We start from the raw sequence: 25,817 nt of genomic DNA, 5'->3' as shown, positions 1-25,817 counted from the left end.
TTCAACAGACTGTCTGCATTCCAATGGGAACCAACTGTGACCCTCATCTTGTCGACTTGTTTCTTTATTATTATGAGGCTGATTTTATACAGGAACTTCTTAGGAAGAAAGATAATAAGTTAGCAATATCGTTTAACTCTACTGTCCGCTATATAGATGATGTTCTCTCATCATATAATTCAAAATTTGGTGACTATGTTGAAAGCATCTATCCCATCGAACTAAAGATAACGAATACAACAGATACAGTTCAGTCGTCCTCATATCTTGACTGACATCTAGAAATTGACAATGAGGGTCGGTTGAAAACAAAACTTTTCGACAAAAGAGATGATTTCAGCTTTCAAATTGTGAACTTTCCATTTCTAAGTAGCAACATTCCAGGAGCACCTGCATACGGGGTATATATCTCCCAATTGACACGATATTCCCGTGCTTGTATTTCCTATCAAGGTTTTAAACCAAGAGTTCCAAATGGTGAAGTTGAAATCATCCCTTCGTAAATTTTACGGACGCCATCAGGAGTTGGTTGACTGTTATTGAATAACCGTTTCACAGATGATATCGGATATGTTTCTTACGTCGTAACTACAATCCCCTTCCCTTTCATGAACGTGACCTAACGAATTATACTATTTACCGGATTTGTTATAACATGAGCAACACGACGTGTGCCACATGTGGAGCAGGATCTGCTTACCCGTCCGGAGCACCTAAGATCACCCTATTTTTGGTACGGTTCGTGTTGCTTATTCTTTAGTTTTCTATGTTGTGTTCGTCTGTTTGTATTTTTCATTTTTAGCCATGGCGTTGTCAGTTTATTTTCGATTTAAGATTTTGACTGTCCCTCTGGTATCTTTCGTCCGTCTTTTATCTGGATCGTCAATATGGCTTATGGGACGACCATTTGATCTTCGGGAGGGGGATTTGTTTTGAAACTTTTAAAAAATCAATTGTGGACTAAAAGGTTAGATTATTTTTTTTCTGGACTATTGAGTATGATTTTTCGTTTTCAGTAGAACAAGAGACTGATTATTTATTTTCCCAATTATGTAGTAAAATAAGTGGTGTCCAAGATATTTTATTTTGTTAATTCCTTCATTTCTACTAAATTGAGGATGTGGAGCCAGGCAGTGCAATAACAAATTAATGCGTCCATTGTTAAAGCTCCTCTGATCATGTCTATTTTCTATGACAATGGGATAGTACAGACCAAATGGTAATACAAGTGTTATATATTAACCATGTTAACAGAGGTTCACTCACTAGAAGATCAAAAGAACAGTAAACTTTCATGTTACAAATACAATTTCATATAACAGTCCTAAGTATGAAATTGTTCATATTATAATGGCATATTGTTATTCTAATTTTTTTCCAAAAATTTACCGCCCTGAAGATCATAAAAAACATTTTATTAAAATAAAGTATGTCAATAAAGGTTTTGATTTTGTAAATATTTCTATTAAAGACCAAATTCCTGGATATTTTGATAATACTGAACTCCCTGTTATTTGTTATATTTACAAGAAATCTACCCGGAAATATGTGTTTAATTATAGCCAATTGTGTAAAGATTTAAATATCATTGAAAATACACCTATGTCGTGTAATTGCAGAAATTCCGAATACACCTATGGACCCATTTCCCCATGTCATAACAGGAGACCTTAACATCGTTCGCGACTGAGAGTTAAAATCATTCCTCAGTAAAGGACCTAAATATCGTCCCCCGTCAATTATTAATTGGAATGAGTGTCGTAATATCATCCACGACTCACTCCATACCTACTGTTTGAAATGGGTAAAACGGGAAAAAGCTGATAAAAAATCTTTGGACTCTTTTTTTAATTCAGTAATGAAGATAGTTGATATTCGAATACAACATTTTAAAGAGCATTTTACTCTTAAACAACAACCATAAAAACCCTATTTCGCGTATCAAACATAAACTAAAAGAACTAGCCATGGAATTTGTTTTTGTCCCGGCTGATAAAGCTGCTAATAATATCATTATTGTTTGACGTAAGTTTTATATAGAGGTTCTGCAAAAGGAAATCACGAATTCACCAACATTCCAACTGACTTCATTTTCAGAAAACGACATCTGTAACAAACACAAACTTTTAGCTACTTCTTTACAAGCAGAACCAAATACAATGAAAGTCCCAACTATGTACTGGCTTCCGAAGCTACACAAAAAAACCTTACAAATATAGATTTATTTCATCTTCAAGCCATTATTCCACTACTAAATTGTCTGTTTTACTTACTAGTACACTTGGTACAATAAAAACCTGATAATGAATTGTTCAAATAAGGCCTTTGAAAATAGTGGAATTAATTACTTTTGGAGTTTCAAAAACTCGTTGGAAGTACTTGATAAATTGCATGCATATATTGGTGATTTTGAATCTGTTCAAAGTTTTGATTTTTCTACCCTTTATACCACTTTGCCTCATATATTTATTAAGAAAAAATTCACATCCCTTATTAACTGGGCATTTAAAATGTCAGAATGCGAGTACATATGTTCAAACTCTTTTAGGTCATTTTTTAGAAGCAATAAACAAAAGAACTATGTCAATTGGACATGCTTTGGTACTATATATGCGCTTGAATTTTTACTTGATAACATTTTTGTTCGCTTTGGAGATTCCGTATATCGTCAAGTTATTGGAATTCCAATGGGGACTAACTGTGCACCATTTATTGCGAACCTGTTTTTGTATTGTTATGAGTTACAATTTATGACTAAAATTAGCAAAAACCCATCGAAACAACATTTGATACAAAATTTTAACAATACTTTTAGATATTTGGATGATATATTGGCTCTCAATAATGACGACTTCAGTATGTATACTAAAGAAATTTATCCTGTTGAACTTACTTTAAATAAAGCTAAAACTAACAATGACCACTGCTCTTTCCTCGATCTCGATATCTATATCATTAACGGGAAGCTTAATACAAACATTTATGATAAAAAGAGATGATTTTTCATTTCCTATAGTTAATTATCCATTTTTAGATGGTGAAGTTCCCTTGTCACCATCTTATGGTGTTTATATATCTCAACTTGTACGATTCGCTCGTGTATGTAACAACGTATTAGATTTTAGCGAGAAAAATTTATGTATTACTGAAAAATTATTACACCAGGGTTTTCGATATAACAAACTGGTCAAAACATTTACTAAATTTTATCACCGGTTTAATGAAATAATTCGTAAATATAACTCAACATGCAGACATCTTATACGTTCAGGTATTTCACATCCAATCTTTTATGGTAATATTCTTTACAAAGCACAAAAATGTCAGTATTCACCTCAAAAGCTTACAAAACCTTTAAACAGACTTATTAAGAAGGGATATAGTTACGATACTGTTGTCAGGTCATTAAAGATTGCATATTTTGGCTTTAATATTGATTCTCTTATAGGGTCTTTGCATCGGAACTAAACACATTTTATTTATTTATTTATTTTTTATTTTTTTATTTTAAATAGTTATTGGCATGTCACGGGTTATGTTCTTCTCGTATACTTTATGATAGTATGATACTAAACCCCTAACGGGAGGGATTGTGCCTGATATTCATATGATGAAGACATAATCTTTCAATCAGTTTAATTGAGGTCTGGAGCTGGCATGTCAGTTAACTGCTAGTAGTCTGTTATTATTTATGTATTATTGTCATTTTGTTTATTCTCTTTGGTTACATCTTTTGACATCAGACTCGGACTTCTGTTAGTCTAGTATTATTTTAATTTTAGTTTCTTGTGTACAATTTGGAAATTAGTATGGCGTTCATTATCACTGAACTAGTATATATTTGTTTAGGGGCCAGATGAACGACGCCTCCGGGTGTGGGAATTTCTCGCTACATTGAAGACCTGTTGGTGACTTTCTGCTGTTGTTTTTTTTTTCTATGGTCGGGTTGTTGTCTCTTTGGCACATTCCCCATTTCCATTCTCAATTTTATGTTCCTTTGGTAATCTAGAATAAAGAAAAATGTATCTGGGGACTGGGGATTCGATCCCTCAGCAAACATGGCCACTGTTGCTAGAATTAGAACAATAGAGGTAAAATACAGTTTTGGCTTATATCTCAAAAAATCTCTAAAGTAAAATTGACAGGGTATAAGTGATTGGTAGTTCCAGAAATATCGGACAACCCGTCTTCGTTCATTGATTTGAACATAAATTAGGCTGATAGTTTTTCCGTTTGGAGTTGTTTTTCATTTGTCATTTCGTGGTCTTTTAGGGAACGACTATTCAACTTCAAATGGGTGGTGGCGGGGCTTTGAAGTTAAATGGTTGCTACATTCTGGCTGATTATGCAGTTTGGATTTCGTTCGTTTTTGGAGGCCACACGGTGATCTATAGTTATTTAAAAACTACTACGCAATTTAAGTCATGGTTTTAAGAAACCCAGTCCGTCATTCGATAATTAGAGTTGTGACAACTTCACTGGAGTTAATCTACATAAAATCTACATAAAACACCCCAAAAACTATACATAAAACACCTCAAAAACTAACAAAACCTTTGAATAGACTTATTAAGAAGGGATATAGTTACGATACTGTTGTCAGGTCATTAAAGATTGCTTATTTTGGCGTTAATATTGATTCACTTATAGGGTCTTTGCATCGGAACTAAACACATTTATGCAAAAACCAGTTGTTGGCATGACACGGGTTATGTTCTTCTCATATATGTTATGATGGTATGATACTAAACCCCTAACGGGAAAGATTGTGCCTGATGTTCATATGATGAAATCATAATCTTTCAGTCAGTTTAATTGAAGTCTGGAGCTGGCATGTCAGTTAACTGCTAGTAGTCTGTTATTATTTATGTATTATTGTCATTTTGTTTATTCTCTTTGGTTACATCTTTTGACATCAGACTCGGACTTCTCTTGAACTGAATTTTAATGTGCGTATTGTTATGCGTTTACTTTTCTACATTGGCTAGAGGTATAGGGGGAGGGTTGAGATCTCATAAACATGTTTAACCCCGCCGTAATTTTGCGCCTGTCCCAAGTCAGGAGCCTCAGGCCTTTCCCAGCAGGCACACAACGTTGATTTAAAATTGAATCAATGTTTATTTTCTAGGTTGAATCAATGTTGAATTATTATTAGATTTTGCAAATTTGTATCAACGTTGAAATACTATGTTGAATCAACGTTGATGTTCAACATTGAATCTATATAGAATAATGGTTGCTTTAACATTGTTTCAACCAATAGCTTAATTTGAATTCAGATTGAATTCAGGGTGAATACAATACTAGTATTCAACACGGAATCAAAATTGGTTAGTGGTTGTGTTCAACTGTTTCCACCTAAACTAATATGTTTCATTCATCCTGTATTCTCTGTGTCTTGCAGTCCTTCATTTTATACTGTAGCAATATTCAGGCTATTGTCTTCTCAAGGTGCTCAACATGCAAAATGCCATATCAATATTCTGCTTCAGGAAACCTGATTCAATAACTGCTCCATTAGACCCAAGTTTAAAAATAACCTCAAAACAAAATTGATTAACTTTAAAGTCATTGTATTTATATTTGACATGGTGTGGGCTTTAGCTCATTGTTGAAGACTGTTTGGTGACCCAAAGATGTGTGTTGAGGGATTTCCTACGAACCATAATTTAACCACCAAGATTTTTTTAACATTTTACGATATGCTTATAACAACACAAATTATCATCCAAGAGAAATATTGATTTCGAAAGCGCACAACCCTTAATACACAAATTTTGCTCAATGTCTATTTGAAATATCTGATTGATCAAAACATAAAACAAAGTTTGCTGTTCGGACACCTCCTACCCCATGTATTCTAATGTCCAAGCACTGATTATAGAGAAATATTCAATACAATAAAATTAAAATAAATTTATTTATTAAAAGTGAAACTTCAACTTCTTTTTTCTCACACCTTGTCTTTTTAGAGCCAGTTTTAGAAAGTTTATTGTTTTGTCAGACACTTGATTTGCTGTTCCGTGATTCCATCTAGGTCTTCATGATGACATCTACAAAATCAAAAGTTGTAACATTGTCAAGTTTAATTCTGTTCAACACATTTAACTATTAATAACTTCATAATGATATTACTTTAAAGTATAAATCAAAAGTGAAAGAACCGGTGAAAACTAAAGTAAATGACAGTTGTCCTTTGAGATTAACTACATTTTCTTTTAGATAGACTAGAAGGTATAATCTGCAAGAAAATCCTAAATACTAAATCATAACTTAATCGTAATTAATATCCTGGGAACACATAATTTAAAACAATCTTCGACTGACTTCGAATTTAGTCCTGGTTTACTTTTTTTATATCTTGAATGTTGGACTAGAACAAGAATTAAGAGACTCACACGAAATACGGAAAACAAATAAGAGGAAACAAAAATAATGCATGTCGAACCAATAACGAGAAATAAAATGCCAAAACACATGAAATAAAAAGGCCATCAATGCAAATAACTTTTTACCACCCTCATACACCCTTTATGTTTGATTACCTTGTCAAAACTCTACTTAAATTTTGACAGTAAAATTAAAGGTCCAACTCTCGTCCAACTCGGTGAGTCATATATAGCTTCTGACCTTTCCATCCCAAAGTTGTAAACAAGCCCCCCTTTTTATGCGATTAAAATTTCTTTCTACTTATGATTCAATCATATGATTTCAAATAGTCAATGATAAAAAATCATGATACGTTGCAAAATATCTTGGGAATGGTAACATGTTATCCTGATCCTAAGGCCCTAAACATCCCCCTTTTTCACGTGTAAAATTTCAACTTTTCAGTACTGTTTCATAACAACATGATATGCTCACATTTCTAAAATACGATAACTTAATCACAACAAATAATATAAATACTTACGATAAAAATGTAAAAGCTGTATACAGGAAAGATATTGATAAAAACTGCAGAAATCACTTGTGGTCTCGTTAGCGGATATTCAAATTTTGGCAACAAAAACAACTGCGCATACGCATATAAATCTGAATAGTCTTAAAATAGAAATGTTACAATGCCGCGAAAATTTAAATCGTTATTTAAATAGACCTTTCCGATGTTTATATTACAAGTTGTCAACCATTGTTTATGTACTTTCTGTTTGAATTGATAAAAGAATAGAAAAAAGAAAAAAATGAAAACAAGATATTTGACATCAAGGAAAAGGGGGAGGAATCTTTTAAGGGGAAGGGGTTATTCACAAATATTTAATTTTATATTCACTGTATGATCCTGTATACACGCTGGTTCTATTACGAGTATAATGTTTTGGGGTGGATGAAATTTTGGAATTTTCTATTAATTCAATATTTGGTGTGCGAAGTTTATGATTAATCAGTAATGCTTATATACATTGATTGTTTTATGTGTTATTCTATAATAACCACAACAATTAGTGATAAATCTACTAAATATTTCATTTAATGTGAATATTGTTGTCAATTAAAAAATTATTGTGATGTGTCCAATACTTCTTTTTTGACAATTCTGGTATCCACAACTACTTGTTTAGCCAATGTTGATTCATTGTTTGTATTTCAACACAATGTTAATTCAACGTTGAAACAATGCACTAATTTCAACGTTGCATTGTCAACGTTGAATCAAGGTTGAATATGTGTTGATCAATGTATAACCTAAAATCAACAAAGATTCAACGTTGATTCAACAAAGTGTGCCTGCAGGGTTGTTAGTCTTGTATGATTTTTAATTTTAGTTTCTTGTGTATAATTCGGAGTATAGTATGACGTCCATTATCACTGTACAAGTATACATATTTTTAGGGGCCAGCTGAAGGACACCTACGGGTGGGGGAATTCTCGCTACATTGAAGACCCATTGGTGGCCTTCGCCTGTTGTCTGCTCTATGGTCGGGTTGTTGTCGCTTTGACACATTCCCCATTTCCTTTCTCAATTTTACATTGTTATTACATTTCGGTTAAAAGTACTGTCTACAGAGTGCACTGAAAAATGCATAGTTTATATTTAAAAGCAAGTAGTTTTCGTTTTGATTTATTAATAACTTCAACAAATCACGTGTAACTTGTCGACATATAATTTTTTTTTAACCTTCCTGGTTTAAAAACCTTCATCTTATTATGTAAATAAACTCATCTTAGATAATAGAATAAGATACTCTAAAAACCATTCAACGAATTTGCACGTAAGTAAAAATTAAGCTCAAGGAACCATTTATATTAAAAATGTTGGCAATTTAGCTATATTTGAAAAAAATAATGATTAATCGGTGGTATTTTTTTTAAGACTGACCATATGATATTCATGATATTGGAGACGACAAAGCGGTATTGTATAATAACTCATCATATATGTCATCTCTCTCTGAATAGTTTTAACAGATTTTCGGAGAATGTTAAATTTATTGGCGTAACTTATGCAAGAACTTTCTGGAGATAGGAATGACCCGAGCTTTTATGGTTATGCATCAAACACCACTCCCTTATTCCTGATAATTTTCGTCAAATCATCTCACCTTTTTTCCGTCATATTTCACATCAGATTTTATAGCTACCTATGGTAACTTCTTAGTTAATTTGGCAAAAAATAACATAGATCTAGATATTGTGTATATTTTCCATTCTCTTTTATAAAGTATTTCTTTTGTTTATTCGTTAACCTTTAAACATTTGCCAGTCTCTTGTCTTCGTTGATCAATAATATTCCACAGTTATGTCTCTTTGAGATAAAACACATAACTCATATCTTGAACCAGTACTGGGAGAAAACTATATAAGTTTGATTAACTTGTGTCTCATCCCATTTGCATATTTAAGTAAATAAAATATGTTTAAACTTAAACCAGTACGTAAACAAAACAAAATATCTATGAATATTAATAACCCCAAAATTTAAAGATGTGTACCTTGAGAAACAGCTGTTTTTACAAAGGGCAATCTAAATGACGTTACCTGTTATCTTGAAAATTTTAAAGCAAAAATGATGATCAAGACAAGATCTCAAATGAGTTAAACTAGCCTCAATCGTTAGAATATAGACGCTGTATTGTAGTGAGTGTCCTTAAATGCCGATTGTGTTTTTGTCAAAACAATAAAGGGAATTAGAGGGGAACTGTCAAGAGAAAAAATGATCAACAATACAACAAAAAGAGATGACAATATATTCTAGTCCACAATGGCTTCCCAATTGTGAACTTTCCATTTTTGTGTAGCAATATTCCAGCATAACCAAGATTTAGAACTAGTGAAGTTGAAATCATCCATTCGTAAATTTAACAGACACCATCATGGGTTGGTTGACAATTATGGAATATCTGTTTCACAGATTATTCGAGTATGCTCCTTATGCGTTACAGCAATCTTGCTTTTTTATTTAGTTTTCTATGTTGTGTCTTATGTACAATTATTTGTCTGTTTGTTCTGGTTTTTTTTCTCTTTTAGCCATGCAGTTCGATCTATGAGTTTGAGATGTCCCTCTGGTATGATTCATCCCTCTATTAGAGAGTGTCTTTTGTTGTAGATACACGAAGACCTTGGTGAATGACTCGGGCTGATCCTCTAGTTTATCTTTATGTCGTATGATAATAGCAACTTTTGACTGTTTTTCAGGTTGTAAAATAAATAATTTTCATTATTCCAACTATATACTGGTGATGTAAATGTCTTTTGGTTTTGTGAGTCTTTGTTTACTCCTTGGTTTTGGTTGTTACTGTCTTATAGATACTATGTTTTGGCAGTCAAACATTACACTTTTGTTCACACATCTTTGTTAATATAATGGAATTTTAAACGACTTTCGTACAAGTTAGAGGTTTAGCTAGATATAAAACCAGGTTTAATCCAAACATTTTTTACCTAAGAAAATACATGTACCAAGTCAGGAATATAAAAGTTGTTGCCCATTCGTTTTATGTGTTTGGGTTTTTAATCTTGCCATTTGAATAGGGACTTTCCGTTTTGAACTTTCCTCGGAGTTCAGTATTTTTTGTGATTTTACTTTTTACACTGATGGCAGCTATGGCAGGCGTAACATAATGTTCATGGTAACTTTATATTGGTAGAATATGAAAGGTCTGTTCGCGTCTTGTGTTGAGATTAATTCACCTTTTTCTAGGTTCTCGACTCAATAAAAAATAAGAAGCTAATTTCTTGAAAGTATATTTGTTTTAACATACAAAGCATTTGTATTTTGCTTAAATCTTGAAGTAACCGCCACTTTTGAATACTAGTACTGATTCGTTTTATAACTTTCTTTACGATATAGGTTTTTCGCATTCTTGAAGATATTTTTTTTACCTATGATTGGTCACGGTTGTCTCATTTCCATTCATACCGCATCCCGAAAACTGTGTCTAGAGTTACCGGCAAAAACTAAGGAATGAAAAGCAATGAGTTAACCTGGTTTTGTTTTTAGCTATGCACCTTTTACAGACCTGCAACCTTTTTCAACAACAGCCAAAATAATATTGTATGACCCGCTATACCGCTGTGGAATAACTTATTTGCAACTATTAAAAGATCTTTTTATAGGGACACAATTAGACTTGCGTTAACTTTTTTTTATTTTCCAGAAGGAAATACAAATATGGCATCACCAAGCACAGTAATATGTGATGTTTGTGAGTCTCAACACACTACGACAAAAGCTGACTTCTGGTGTCCTGAGTGTGACGAAGGATTGTGTTCCCAATGTCTGAAATATCACAATGCATTAAAAGCCACACGTGCCCATGAAGTTATACCTGTCGAAAACTATAAACAATTACCTACGTCGATAGCCAATATATCACATCACTGTTCACAGCATGACAGAAAAATCCAGATGTATTGTCCCCAACACGAAAGTCTTTGTTGTCCATTGTGTATTCGGTCCAACCATGCTAACTGTGTAGGGATATTGTCGTTGGAGGAAGTCATACAAACAGCCAAGACTTCAGTCTTATTGGAAAGTCTTGATCAAAATCTGAAAGATATCAAAATAAATATCGAGAGAGTCGTTAAAGATAGAAAACAAAATCTTTCTGAAATTCAGAAACAAAGGCAGAAATTTCACGATGAAATAAAGCAGGTCCGTAATAAAATTAACGAACACCTTGACACTTTAGAGAAACGACTACTTCAGGAGCTATCTGTTGCCGAAAAAAAAGTTAAATCACAAATTGAGGACGTAATAGCAAAACTTGCTGAAAATACAGGACAAGTGAATGCGATGGAAAATAATATTTTAGCCATAAAAGATTATGCTTCAGACCTGCAATCATTTCTGGGAAGTAAAATGATTGAAACAGAAATTCAAAAATATGAAACTTTTCTGGAGTCTTTATTTGACGATGGAAGTTTGCAGAAGATAGACTTAAATTGTAAAATTGAGGACAAGATAACCGACGTATTATCAGCTGTTACTTCACTAGGTACAATATCCATCGAATCAAGTTCTGTATTGGCGGTTATGAAGACAGGGAAAGAAATACAAGCACAGACACGGTCTTTGCAGAATGTACCGCCTTCAACTATCAATGATATAACAATGACATTACGAGGAACATACCATTTTTCTGGTATCACAGGATGTTCCATTTCTTCTACAGGAGACATCATTCTAACAGACATCGTCCATCATCGTATGTTGATTCTAGGGGAAGACACCTTGAAGAGTGACATACCTCTGTCATATTCTGTAGATTGTGCCTGTGTTGATGACACGACAGTCACTGTTTCTTATCCTTATTTAAATCAAATTCAAATCATAAAAGTTTCAACTAAAACAGTTGAACGCACAATAAAAACGGCCGGTCATTGCTACGGTTTATGTTACTCAGATGGCTATTTGTTGTTCTGTGAAGTTGGCAAAGGTATTCAAAAAGTAAATATGGCAGACTATCGCTGTTCTACTTTGGTCAATGACAACACCTTGTCCGAATGGAGTTATGTAGCAACATCTAAAGACAAAATATTTTATACCAATAACTTACACCATACAGTAACATGCTGCTCGTTGACTGGAGAGAAGATGTGGGAATACAAAGATCAACTAGTTTGTAATCCGCGAGGGATAGCTGTAGATAAAAACTCGAACGTTTATATTGCTTTATATGGTAACACTAGTATAATTGTATTGTCCTCGGATGGAAAACATGCAAGAAAGCTGCTTGGAAGTGATGACAGAATTAGTCAGCCTTATGGTCTTGCGTTTGATGTAAAGAAAGAAAATTTATTAGTTGCCAATTATGATGAACCTGCATTGTACAGACTAAGTTTAGACTAAAGTGATGATAGTGATAACGTCGTTTACAGCTTTAAAGCAGATTTTGTAGGAATGTAAGAATAATTCATTTATCTGAAATTTATTGAAATGGCAAACATTAAAAAGAGTATACATCATATATACTTAATTTCATTTCAGTTATTTACTATAATGTGTAACAACATATGGTATACGCCTAACCTGGCTTTTAAAATTTTGATTATGAGTATCCCTGATGAACATTTAAAGCCTGAAAAGCGCTTTGAACACAACAAATAAAAGTATGGGGTTATAATTTTACGCGTGATAATGTAAGAAGTATCCCTGGTGTTGTTCTTTTCATGAAAAAAATCTTCATACGATGAACGGTCATTTTTTTGTTTCCACATGCTAGACATGGGTACGTTTATCTGTCGTCTGCGGAATATTCTCTTTATCTTTCAGGTTGTTTTTTTTTATATACATGTGCACTTTATACATTATAAGCAGTTACTTATTCCACAAATGTACTGGTAATAATTGAACATTTCAGTGTACAACTTACGATCAAAAGGGGTGAATCAATATGCCCATCGACATTTTGTTACGGGTTCATAAAAATGATAAGCAATGAGAGATCAATAAAAAAGATATTTTTGTCCTGAACTCAATTTTAGTCCATAATACTAGTATAATGTTGCATTGTTGAATATACACGTAGACATACAGTTAACGTAAAGCCGCCTTATTCTGTGTATGTGCCTTTCCAAGGCAGGAGCCTGATGTTCAGTGGTTGCCGATGGTTCACGCCTGTCAGACTTGTTTTTCGTCAATTTTTTGTTGTAAATTAATCCGTTAGTTTTCTCAATTGAATGGTTTCATAATTTTCATGACAGGACTTTAATAGCCGACCATACGGCTTTAAGAAAAATATTGGGTTCGTTGTATATATGCTTATCGGGGCCTTTTATAGCTTACTATGCGGTATGGGCTTTGCTCATTGTTGAAGGCCGTACGATGACCTATAGTTGTTAATGTCTGTGTCATTTTGGTCTTTTGTGGATAGTTGTCTCATTGGCAATCACACTACATCTTCTTTTTTATATTATTTCGGCTCTTTATAGCTTGCTGTTCAGTGTGAGCCAAGGCTCCGTGTTGAAGACCGTTCTTTGACCTATAATAATTTACTTTTACAAATTATGACTTTGATGAAGAGTTTTGTTATTGGCACTCATACCAATTTTCTCATATCTATTTATGGTGTCTTGCAAAGTTGGTACAGAAGATGATGTTTATAGGCTTTAAAAATGAGAATGGAAATAGGAAATATGTCAAAGAGACAACGAACCGACCAAAAAGCAGATAACAATCGAAGGCCACCAATGATTGTTCAACGCTGCAAGAAAATCCTGCACCCGGACATAAAAATGTGTACTAGTTAAGTGGAAATGGACGTCATACTTAGCTCAAAAACATATTAATGCCTAAAATTAAGAAGACGCACAAGACTAACAAAGGCCAGAAGCTCCTGACTTGGGACAGGCGCAAAAATGCGGCGGGACTAAACATGTTTTCTGAAATCTCAACCCTCCCACTATATCTCTAGCCAATGTAGAATAATGACACAGCAATACGCACAAAAAAACTTCGTTTAAAAGAAGTCCGCAGTGGAGGATTAAGGGGGCAGGGTGTCCCCTTTTCTGGGAAAAATTTAGTTGATTATATAAGGATTCACTTAAGCTTGACTGGAGCGGATCCTCTCTTAGGCAGTCAGTGGGCCCCCACTTATGAAAATTGCTGGATCCGCCACTGGTCCGAGTCCGATGTTCGAATAGGTAACAAAAAAAATTAAGCAAAATGACAATGATACACAAGGTAACAAAGGCACTATGCCTATCAGTTTTCAATTGATTATTCCCTTCTCCCTTCTATTATGACGATTATCAATAAAATATTTGAAATGAAATGAAATACTTTGTTTAAACATATTTTATTTGCTGAATTAAAGCAAAATGGATTAGACACAAGAAAAGCATACTAATGAAGTCTTCTCCATTTTCAAATGAATGATTTGAGTAATCTAACTTTTCATAGTTAACATTGATGTGTAAATACAAAAGTTAAATATTTACTTTTATAGTATTCTCTTTAGTCAACAAATCACAAATAGGTCTTTAAAATGAAACCTGAGGGGATATCATTGTTCTTCAACCAAGAAAATATTTCAGTTATACTTTAGTTGACACATTTTAATGAAGTTTTTGAATAACCTTTAATAGAGGCATATAAAAAATACAATGTTTATTTTTCGTTTTATATATCACCATGAAAAATTAGAGACAGATAATAAGAAAGTTTTATTCATTTTTTTTGACATATCTTTTGAATATTTACTCGTCTTTTAGCTCATCTGGCCTTAAAGTCCATGTGCCAGTTTGCCTTCACTTAACTTACGTATGCATACTAAACCCCTATCGGGAAGGATTGTGCCTGATGTTCATATGATGAAATCATAATCTTTCAGTCTGTTTAATTGAAGTCTGGAGCTGGCATGTCAGTTAACTGCTAGTAGTCTGTTGTTATTTATGTATTATTGTCATTTTGTTTATTTTCTTTGGTTACATCTTCTGACATCAGACTCGGACTTCTCTTGAACTGAATTGTAATGTGCGTATTGTTATGCGTTTACTTTTCTACATTGGCTAGAGGTATAGGGAGAGGGTTGAGATCACACAAACATGTTTAACCCCGCCGCATTTTTGCGCCTGTCCCAAGTCAGGAGCCTCTGGCTTTTGTTAGTCTAGTATTATTTTAATTTTAGTTTCTTGTGTACAATTTGGAAATTAGTATGGCGTTCATTATCACTGAACTAGTATATATTTGTTTAGGGGCCAGATGAACGACGCCTCCGGGTGTGGGAATTTCTCGCTACATTGAAGACCTGTTGGTGACTTTCTGCTGTTGTTTTTTTTTTCTATGGTCGGGTTGTTGTCTCTTTGGCACATTCCCCATTTCCATTCTCAATTTTATGTTCCTTTGGTAATCTAGAATAAAGAAAAATGTATCTGGGGACTGGGGATTCGATCCCTCAGCAAACATGGCCACTGTTGCTAGAATTAGAACAATAGAGGTAAAATACAGTTTTGGCTTATATCTCAAAAAATCTCTAAAGTAAAATTGACAGGGTATAAGTGATTGGTAGTTCCAGAAATATCGGACAACCCGTCTTCGTTCATTGATTTGAACATAAATTAGGCTGATAGTTTTTCCGTTTGGAGTTGTTTTTCATTTGTCATTTCGTGGTCTTTTAGGGAACGACTATTCAACTTCAAATGGGTGGTGGCGGGGCTTTGAAGTTAAATGGTTGCTACATTCTGGCTGATTATGCAGTTTGGATTTCGTTCGTTTTTGGAGGCCACACGGTGATCTATAGTTATTTAAAAACTACTACGCAATTTAAGTCATGGTTTTAAGAAACCCAGTCCGTCATTCGATAATTAGAGTTGTGACAACTTCACTGGAGTTAATCTACATAAAATCTACATAAAACACCCCAAAAACTATACATAAAACACCTCAAAAACTAACAAAACCTTTGAATAGACTTATTAAGAAGGGATATAGTTACGATACTGTTGTCAGGTCATTAAAGATTGCTTATTTTGGCGTTAATATTGATTCACTTATAGGGTCTTTGCATCGGAACTAAACACATTTATGCAAAAACCAGTTGTTGGCATGACACGGGTTATGTTCTTCTCATATATGTTATGATGGTATGATACTAAACCCCTAACGGGAAAGATTGTGCCTGATGTTCATATGATGAAATCATAATCTTTCAGTCAGTTTAATTGAAGTCTGGAGCTGGCATGTCAGTTAACTGCTAGTAGTCTGTTATTATTTATGTATTATTGTCATTTTGTTTATTCTCTTTGGTTACATCTTTTGACATCAGACTCGGACTTCTCTTGAACTGAATTTTAATGTGCGTATTGTTATGCGTTTACTTTTCTACATTGGCTAGAGGTATAGGGGGACGGTTGAGATCTCACAAACATGTTTAACCCCGCCGCATTTTTGCGCCTGTCCCAAGTCAGGAGCCTCAGGCCTTAATTGTTAGTCTTGTATGATTTTTAATTTTAGTTTCTTGTGTATAATTCGGAGTATAGTATGACGTCCATTATCACTGTACAAGTATACATATTTTTAGGGGCCAGCTGAAGGACACCTACGGGTGGGGGAATTCTCGCTACATTGAAGACCCATTGGTGGCCTTCGCCTGTTGTCTGCTCTATGGTCGGGTTGTTGTCGCTTTGACACATTCCCCATTTCCTTTCTCAATTTTACATTGTTATTACATTTCGGTTAAAAGTACTGTCTACAGAGTGCACTGAAAAATGCATAGTTTATATTTAAAAGCAAGTAGTTTTCGTTTTGATTTATTAATAACTTCAACAAATCACGTGTAACTTGTCGACATATAATTTTTTTTTAACCTTCCTGGTTTAAAAACCTTCATCTTATTATGTAAATAAACTCATCTTAGATAATAGAATAAGATACTCTAAAAACCATTCAACGAATTTGCACGTAAGTAAAAATTAAGCTCAAGGAACCATTTATATTAAAAATGTTGGCAATTTAGCTATATTTGAAAAAAATAATGATTAATCGGTGGTATTTTTTTTAAGACTGACCATATGATATTCATGATATTGGAGACGACAAAGCGGTATTGTATAATAACTCATCATATATGTCATCTCTCTCTGAATAGTTTTAACAGATTTTCGGAGAATGTTAAATTTATTGGCGTAACTTATGCAAGAACTTTCTGGAGATAGGAATGACCCGAGCTTTTATGGTTATGCATCAAACACCACTCCCTTATTCCTGATAATTTTCGTCAAATCATCTCACCTTTTTTCCGTCATATTTCACATCAGATTTTATAGCTACCTATGGTAACTTCTTAGTTAATTTGGCAAAAAATAACATAGATCTAGATATTGTGTATATTTTCCATTCTCTTTTATAAAGTATTTCTTTTGTTTATTCGTTAACCTTTAAACATTTGCCAGTCTCTTGTCTTCGTTGATCAATAATATTCCACAGTTATGTCTCTTTGAGATAAAACACATAACTCATATCTTGAACCAGTACTGGGAGAAAACTATATAAGTTTGATTAACTTGTGTCTCATCCCATTTGCATATTTAAGTAAATAAAATATGTTTAAACTTAAACCAGTACGTAAACAAAACAAAATATCTATGAATATTAATAACCCCAAAATTTAAAGATGTGTACCTTGAGAAACAGCTGTTTTTACAAAGGGCAATCTAAATGACGTTACCTGTTATCTTGAAAATTTTAAAGCAAAAATGATGATCAAGACAAGATCTCAAATGAGTTAAACTAGCCTCAATCGTTAGAATATAGACGCTGTATTGTAGTGAGTGTCCTTAAATGCCGATTGTGTTTTTGTCAAAACAATAAAGGGAATTAGAGGGGAACTGTCAAGAGAAAAAATGATCAACAATACAACAAAAAGAGATGACAATATATTCTAGTCCACAATGGCTTCCCAATTGTGAACTTTCCATTTTTGTGTAGCAATATTCCAGCATAACCAAGATTTAGAACTAGTGAAGTTGAAATCATCCATTCGTAAATTTAACAGACACCATCATGGGTTGGTTGACAATTATGGAATATCTGTTTCACAGATTATTCGAGTATGCTCCTTATGCGTTACAGCAATCTTGCTTTTTTATTTAGTTTTCTATGTTGTGTCTTATGTACAATTATTTGTCTGTTTGTTCTGGTTTTTTTTCTCTTTTAGCCATGCAGTTCGATCTATGAGTTTGAGATGTCCCTCTGGTATGATTCATCCCTCTATTAGAGAGTGTCTTTTGTTGTAGATACACGAAGACCTTGGTGAATGACTCGGGCTGATCCTCTAGTTTATCTTTATGTCGTATGATAATAGCAACTTTTGACTGTTTTTCAGGTTGTAAAATAAATAATTTTCATTATTCCAACTATATACTGGTGATGTAAATGTCTTTTGGTTTTGTGAGTCTTTGTTTACTCCTTGGTTTTGGTTGTTACTGTCTTATAGATACTATGTTTTGGCAGTCAAACATTACACTTTTGTTCACACATCTTTGTTAATATAATGGAATTTTAAACGACTTTCGTACAAGTTAGAGGTTTAGCTAGATATAAAACCAGGTTTAATCCAAACATTTTTTACCTAAGAAAATACATGTACCAAGTCAGGAATATAAAAGTTGTTGCCCATTCGTTTTATGTGTTTGGGTTTTTAATCTTGCCATTTGAATAGGGACTTTCCGTTTTGAACTTTCCTCGGAGTTCAGTATTTTTTGTGATTTTACTTTTTACACTGATGGCAGCTATGGCAGGCGTAACATAATGTTCATGGTAACTTTATATTGGTAGAATATGAAAGGTCTGTTCGCGTCTTGTGTTGAGATTAATTCACCTTTTTCTAGGTTCTCGACTCAATAAAAAATAAGAAGCTAATTTCTTGAAAGTATATTTGTTTTAACATACAAAGCATTTGTATTTTGCTTAAATCTTGAAGTAACCGCCACTTTTGAATACTAGTACTGATTCGTTTTATAACTTTCTTTACGATATAGGTTTTTCGCATTCTTGAAGATATTTTTTTTACCTATGATTGGTCACGGTTGTCTCATTTCCATTCATACCGCATCCCGAAAACTGTGTCTAGAGTTACCGGCAAAAACTAAGGAATGAAAAGCAATGAGTTAACCTGGTTTTGTTTTTAGCTATGCACCTTTTACAGACCTGCAACCTTTTTCAACAACAGCCAAAATAATATTGTATGACCCGCTATACCGCTGTGGAATAACTTATTTGCAACTATTAAAAGATCTTTTTATAGGGACACAATTAGACTTGCGTTAACTTTTTTTTATTTTCCAGAAGGAAATACAAATATGGCATCACCAAGCACAGTAATATGTGATGTTTGTGAGTCTCAACACACTACGACAAAAGCTGACTTCTGGTGTCCTGAGTGTGACGAAGGATTGTGTTCCCAATGTCTGAAATATCACAATGCATTAAAAGCCACACGTGCCCATGAAGTTATACCTGTCGAAAACTATAAACAATTACCTACGTCGATAGCCAATATATCACATCACTGTTCACAGCATGACAGAAAAATCCAGATGTATTGTCCCCAACACGAAAGTCTTTGTTGTCCATTGTGTATTCGGTCCAACCATGCTAACTGTGTAGGGATATTGTCGTTGGAGGAAGTCATACAAACAGCCAAGACTTCAGTCTTATTGGAAAGTCTTGATCAAAATCTGAAAGATATCAAAATAAATATCGAGAGAGTCGTTAAAGATAGAAAACAAAATCTTTCTGAAATTCAGAAACAAAGGCAGAAATTTCACGATGAAATAAAGCAGGTCCGTAATAAAATTAACGAACACCTTGACACTTTAGAGAAACGACTACTTCAGGAGCTATCTGTTGCCGAAAAAAAAGTTAAATCACAAATTGAGGACGTAATAGCAAAACTTGCTGAAAATACAGGACAAGTGAATGCGATGGAAAATAATATTTTAGCCATAAAAGATTATGCTTCAGACCTGCAATCATTTCTGGGAAGTAAAATGATTGAAACAGAAATTCAAAAATATGAAACTTTTCTGGAGTCTTTATTTGACGATGGAAGTTTGCAGAAGATAGACTTAAATTGTAAAATTGAGGACAAGATAACCGACGTATTATCAGCTGTTACTTCACTAGGTACAATATCCATCGAATCAAGTTCTGTATTGGCGGTTATGAAGACAGGGAAAGAAATACAAGCACAGACACGGTCTTTGCAGAATGTACCGCCTTCAACTATCAATGATATAACAATGACATTACGAGGAACATACCATTTTTCTGGTATCACAGGATGTTCCATTTCTTCTACAGGAGACATCATTCTAACAGACATCGTCCATCATCGTATGTTGATTCTAGGGGAAGACACCTTGAAGAGTGACATACCTCTGTCATATTCTGTAGATTGTGCCTGTGTTGATGACACGACAGTCACTGTTTCTTATCCTTATTTAAATCAAATTCAAATCATAAAAGTTTCAACTAAAACAGTTGAACGCACAATAAAAACGGCCGGTCATTGCTACGGTTTATGTTACTCAGATGGCTATTTGTTGTTCTGTGAAGTTGGCAAAGGTATTCAAAAAGTAAATATGGCAGACTATCGCTGTTCTACTTTGGTCAATGACAACACCTTGTCCGAATGGAGTTATGTAGCAACATCTAAAGACAAAATATTTTATACCAATAACTTACACCATACAGTAACATGCTGCTCGTTGACTGGAGAGAAGATGTGGGAATACAAAGATCAACTAGTTTGTAATCCGCGAGGGATAGCTGTAGATAAAAACTCGAACGTTTATATTGCTTTATATGGTAACACTAGTATAATTGTATTGTCCTCGGATGGAAAACATGCAAGAAAGCTGCTTGGAAGTGATGACAGAATTAGTCAGCCTTATGGTCTTGCGTTTGATGTAAAGAAAGAAAATTTATTAGTTGCCAATTATGATGAACCTGCATTGTACAGACTAAGTTTAGACTAAAGTGATGATAGTGATAACGTCGTTTACAGCTTTAAAGCAGATTTTGTAGGAATGTAAGAATAATTCATTTATCTGAAATTTATTGAAATGGCAAACATTAAAAAGAGTATACATCATATATACTTAATTTCATTTCAGTTATTTACTATAATGTGTAACAACATATGGTATACGCCTAACCTGGCTTTTAAAATTTTGATTATGAGTATCCCTGATGAACATTTAAAGCCTGAAAAGCGCTTTGAACACAACAAATAAAAGTATGGGGTTATAATTTTACGCGTGATAATGTAAGAAGTATCCCTGGTGTTGTTCTTTTCATGAAAAAAATCTTCATACGATGAACGGTCATTTTTTTGTTTCCACATGCTAGACATGGGTACGTTTATCTGTCGTCTGCGGAATATTCTCTTTATCTTTCAGGTTGTTTTTTTTTATATACATGTGCACTTTATACATTATAAGCAGTTACTTATTCCACAAATGTACTGGTAATAATTGAACATTTCAGTGTACAACTTACGATCAAAAGGGGTGAATCAATATGCCCATCGACATTTTGTTACGGGTTCATAAAAATGATAAGCAATGAGAGATCAATAAAAAAGATATTTTTGTCCTGAACTCAATTTTAGTCCATAATACTAGTATAATGTTGCATTGTTGAATATACACGTAGACATACAGTTAACGTAAAGCCGCCTTATTCTGTGTATGTGCCTTTCCAAGGCAGGAGCCTGATGTTCAGTGGTTGCCGATGGTTCACGCCTGTCAGACTTGTTTTTCGTCAATTTTTTGTTGTAAATTAATCTGTTAGTTTTCTCAATTGAATGGTTTCATAATTTTCATGACAGGACTTTAATAGCCGACCATACGGCTTTAAGAAAAATATTGGGTTCGTTGTATATATGCTTATCGGGGCCTTTTATAGCTTACTATGCGGTATGGGCTTTGCTCATTGTTGAAGGCCGTACGATGACCTATAGTTGTTAATGTCTGTGTCATTTTGGTCTTTTGTGGATAGTTGTCTCATTGGCAATCACACTACATCTTCTTTTTTATATTATTTCGGCTCTTTATAGCTTGCTGTTCAGTGTGAGCCAAGGCTCCGTGTTGAAGACCGTTCTTTGACCTATAATAATTTACTTTTACAAATTATGACTTTGATGAAGAGTTTTGTTATTGGCACTCATACCAATTTTCTCATATCTATTTATGGTGTCTTGCAAAGTTGGTACAGAAGATGATGTTTATAGGCTTTAAAAATGAGAATGGAAATAGGAAATATGTCAAAGAGACAACGAACCGACCAAAAAGCAGATAACAATCGAAGGCCACCAATGATTGTTCAACGCTGCAAGAAAATCCTGCACCCGGACATAAAAATGTGTACTAGTTAAGTGGAAATGGACGTCATACTTAGCTCAAAAACATATTAATGCCTAAAATTAAGAAGACGCACAAGACTAACAAAGGCCAGAAGCTCCTGACTTGGGACAGGCGCAAAAATGCGGCGGGACTAAACATGTTTTCTGAAATCTCAACCCTCCCACTATATCTCTAGCCAATGTAGAATAATGACACAGCAATACGCACAAAAAAACTTCGTTTAAAAGAAGTCCGCAGTGGAGGATTAAGGGGGCAGGGTGTCCCCTTTTCTGGGAAAAATTTAGTTGATTATATAAGGATTCACTTAAGCTTGACTGGAGCGGATCCTCTCTTAGGCAGTCAGTGGGCCCCCACTTATGAAAATTGCTGGATCCGCCACTGGTCCGAGTCCGATGTTCGAATAGGTAACAAAAAAAATTAAGCAAAATGACAATGATACACAAGGTAACAAAGGCACTATGCCTATCAGTTTTCAATTGATTATTCCCTTCTCCCTTCTATTATGACGATTATCAATAAAATATTTGAAATGAAATGAAATACTTTGTTTAAACATATTTTATTTGCTGAATTAAAGCAAAATGGATTAGACACAAGAAAAGCATACTAATGAAGTCTTCTCCATTTTCAAATGAATGATTTGAGTAATCTAACTTTTCATAGTTAACATTGATGTGTAAATACAAAAGTTAAATATTTACTTTTATAGTATTCTCTTTAGTCAACAAATCACAAATAGGTCTTTAAAATGAAACCTGAGGGGATATCATTGTTCTTCAACCAAGAAAATATTTCAGTTATACTTTAGTTGACACATTTTAATGAAGTTTTTGAATAACCTTTAATAGAGGCATATAAAAAATACAATGTTTATTTTTCGTTTTATATATCACCATGAAAAATTAGAGACAGATAATAAGAAAGTTTTATTCATTTTTTTTGACATATCTTTTGAATATTTACTCGTCTTTTAGCTCATCTGGCCTTAAAGTCCATGTGCCAGTTTGCCTTCACTTAACTTACGTATGCATACTAAACCCCTATCGGGAAGGATTGTGCCTGATGTTCATATGATGAAATCATAATCTTTCAGTCTGTTTAATTGAAGTCTGGAGCTGGCATGTCAGTTAACTGCTAGTAGTCTGTTGTTATTTATGTATTATTGTCATTTTGTTTATTTTCTTTGGTTACATCTTCTGACATCAGACTCGGACTTCTCTTGAACTGAATTGTAATGTGCGTATTGTTATGCGTTTACTTTTCTACATTGGCTAGAGGTATAGGGAGAGGGTTGAGATCACACAAACATGTTTAACCCCGCCGCATTTTTGCGCCTGTCCCAAGTCAGGAGCCTCTGGCTTTTGTTAGTCTAGTATTATTTTAATTTTAGTTTCTTGTGTACAATTTGGAAATTAGTATGGCGTTCATTATCACTGAACTAGTATATATTTGTTTAGGGGCCAGATGAACGACGCCTCCGGGTGTGGGAATTTCTCGCTACATTGAAGACCTGTTGGTGACTTTCTGCTGTTGTTTTTTTTTTCTATGGTCGGGTTGTTGTCTCTTTGGCACATTCCCCATTTCCATTCTCAATTTTATGTTCCTTTGGTAATCTAGAATAAAGAAAAATGTATCTGGGGACTGGGGATTCGATCCCTCAGCAAACATGGCCACTGTTGCTAGAATTAGAACAATAGAGGTAAAATACAGTTTTGGCTTATATCTCAAAAAATCTCTAAAGTAAAATTGACAGGGTATAAGTGATTGGTAGTTCCAGAAATATCGGACAACCCGTCTTCGTTCATTGATTTGAACATAAATTAGGCTGATAGTTTTTCCGTTTGGAGTTGTTTTTCATTTGTCATTTCGTGGTCTTTTAGGGAACGACTATTCAACTTCAAATGGGTGGTGGCGGGGCTTTGAAGTTAAATGGTTGCTACATTCTGGCTGATTATGCAGTTTGGATTTCGTTCGTTTTTGGAGGCCACACGGTGATCTATAGTTATTTAAAAACTACTACGCAATTTAAGTCATGGTTTTAAGAAACCCAGTCCGTCATTCGATAATTAGAGTTGTGACAACTTCACTGGAGTTAATCTACATAAAATCTACATAAAACACCCCAAAAACTATACATAAAACACCTCAAAAACTAACAAAACCTTTGAATAGACTTATTAAGAAGGGATATAGTTACGATACTGTTGTCAGGTCATTAAAGATTGCTTATTTTGGCGTTAATATTGATTCACTTATAGGGTCTTTGCATCGGAACTAAACACATTTATGCAAAAACCAGTTGTTGGCATGACACGGGTTATGTTCTTCTCATATATGTTATGATGGTATGATACTAAACCCCTAACGGGAAAGATTGTGCCTGATGTTCATATGATGAAATCATAATCTTTCAGTCAGTTTAATTGAAGTCTGGAGCTGGCATGTCAGTTAACTGCTAGTAGTCTGTTATTATTTATGTATTATTGTCATTTTGTTTATTCTCTTTGGTTACATCTTTTGACATCAGACTCGGACTTCTCTTGAACTGAATTTTAATGTGCGTATTGTTATGCGTTTACTTTTCTACATTGGCTAGAGGTATAGGGGGACGGTTGAGATCTCACAAACATGTTTAACCCCGCCGCATTTTTGCGCCTGTCCCAAGTCAGGAGCCTCTGGCCTTTGTTAGTCTTGTATTATTTTAATTTTAGTTTCTTGTGTACAATTTGGAAATTAGTATGGCGTTCATTATCACTGAACTAGTATATATTTGTTATGGGGCCAGTTGAAGGACGCCTCCGGGTGCGGGAATTTCTCGCTACATTGAAGACCTGTTGGTGACCTTCTGCTGTTGTTTTTTTTTCTGTGGTCGAGTTGTTGTCTCTTTGGCACATTCCCCATTTCCATTCTCAATTTTATTTATTATTTTTTTTAATAACAAAAAAAATATTTGTGAAAAAATTATGTGTAGGCACGTGCCTAAAGTGCCTAACGGCAGCTACGCCCCTGAACACTTAACTGGATCTCTGCCTTTTTATCAAACCGCACACAAAGTGAAACAGTTGTCCTGGATGGAGAGTCATGAGACGTTGCTCCAGTTACTTCTTGTGTCCCACTGGGAACAGTTCTGGGTCTAGTTCTATTTCTGGAATATATTACTGACGACCTACCAGAATATTGGAAATCCAGTCAGCTCAGACTTTTCGCAGACGACAGCATCATATACAAAAGCATCAAATCTAAAAAAAGATTGTGATAGCCGTCAGGAAGATGATCTTGGTGCTGCTGCAAAGTGGGAAGAAGACTGGCTGGTGGCTTTCCATTCTGACAAATGTACAGTTCTCACTGCCTCAAACAAGAAAGATACCATCAAACACGACTACATCCTTCACGGTCACTCTAGAATATGTCTCCTCCGTAAAATATCTTGGAGTAAGACTGCAATCAGACTTAAAATGGAACCAGCATACAAACAACATCATTGGTAATGCTAATAAAAGCCTAGG

General features: G+C 34.2%; 2 protein-coding genes and 1 long non-coding RNA gene across 3 annotated transcripts; 2 read left to right on the top strand and 1 right to left on the bottom strand.

Annotated features, from left to right (window-relative positions):
• Positions 1-5,901: 5,901 nt before the first annotated feature.
• Positions 5,902-7,730, bottom strand: LOC139518513 (uncharacterized). Its single transcript, XR_011663387.1, has 2 exons — positions 6,914-7,730; positions 5,902-6,053 (listed from the first exon to the last, which is right to left on the bottom strand). It is a non-coding gene; the product is annotated as an uncharacterized lncRNA (long non-coding RNA).
• A 399-nt stretch (positions 7,731-8,129) lies between these two features.
• LOC139520332 (uncharacterized) lies at positions 8,130-12,410 on the top strand. The gene is made up of 2 exons (XM_071312879.1): positions 8,130-8,213; positions 10,599-12,410. The coding sequence occupies exon 2, from the start codon at positions 10,613-10,615 to the stop codon at positions 12,290-12,292; it is 1,680 nt and encodes a 559-aa protein (XP_071168980.1). The 5' UTR covers positions 8,130-8,213; positions 10,599-10,612; the 3' UTR covers positions 12,293-12,410.
• A 4,349-nt stretch (positions 12,411-16,759) lies between these two features.
• On the top strand, positions 16,760-21,040 carry LOC139520331 (uncharacterized). The gene is made up of 2 exons (XM_071312878.1): positions 16,760-16,843; positions 19,229-21,040. The coding sequence occupies exon 2, from the start codon at positions 19,243-19,245 to the stop codon at positions 20,920-20,922; it is 1,680 nt and encodes a 559-aa protein (XP_071168979.1). The 5' UTR covers positions 16,760-16,843; positions 19,229-19,242; the 3' UTR covers positions 20,923-21,040.
• Positions 21,041-25,817: the final 4,777 nt, after the last annotated feature.

This window comes from Mytilus edulis, chromosome 4 (assembly GCF_963676685.1).
Source record: "Mytilus edulis chromosome 4, xbMytEdul2.2, whole genome shotgun sequence".
Classification (NCBI taxonomy): domain Eukaryota; kingdom Metazoa; phylum Mollusca; class Bivalvia; order Mytilida; family Mytilidae; genus Mytilus; species Mytilus edulis.
Note: the sequence above shows the minus strand (reverse complement) of the source record. Positions and strands in the feature narration are given on the sequence as shown.

Excerpts from the sequence above, each read along its gene's own strand:
- LOC139520331 (XM_071312878.1), top strand. The coding sequence starts at position 19,243 with ATGGCATCACCAAGCACAGTAATATGTGATGTTTGTGAGTCTCAACAC.
- LOC139520332 (XM_071312879.1), top strand. The coding sequence starts at position 10,613 with ATGGCATCACCAAGCACAGTAATATGTGATGTTTGTGAGTCTCAACAC.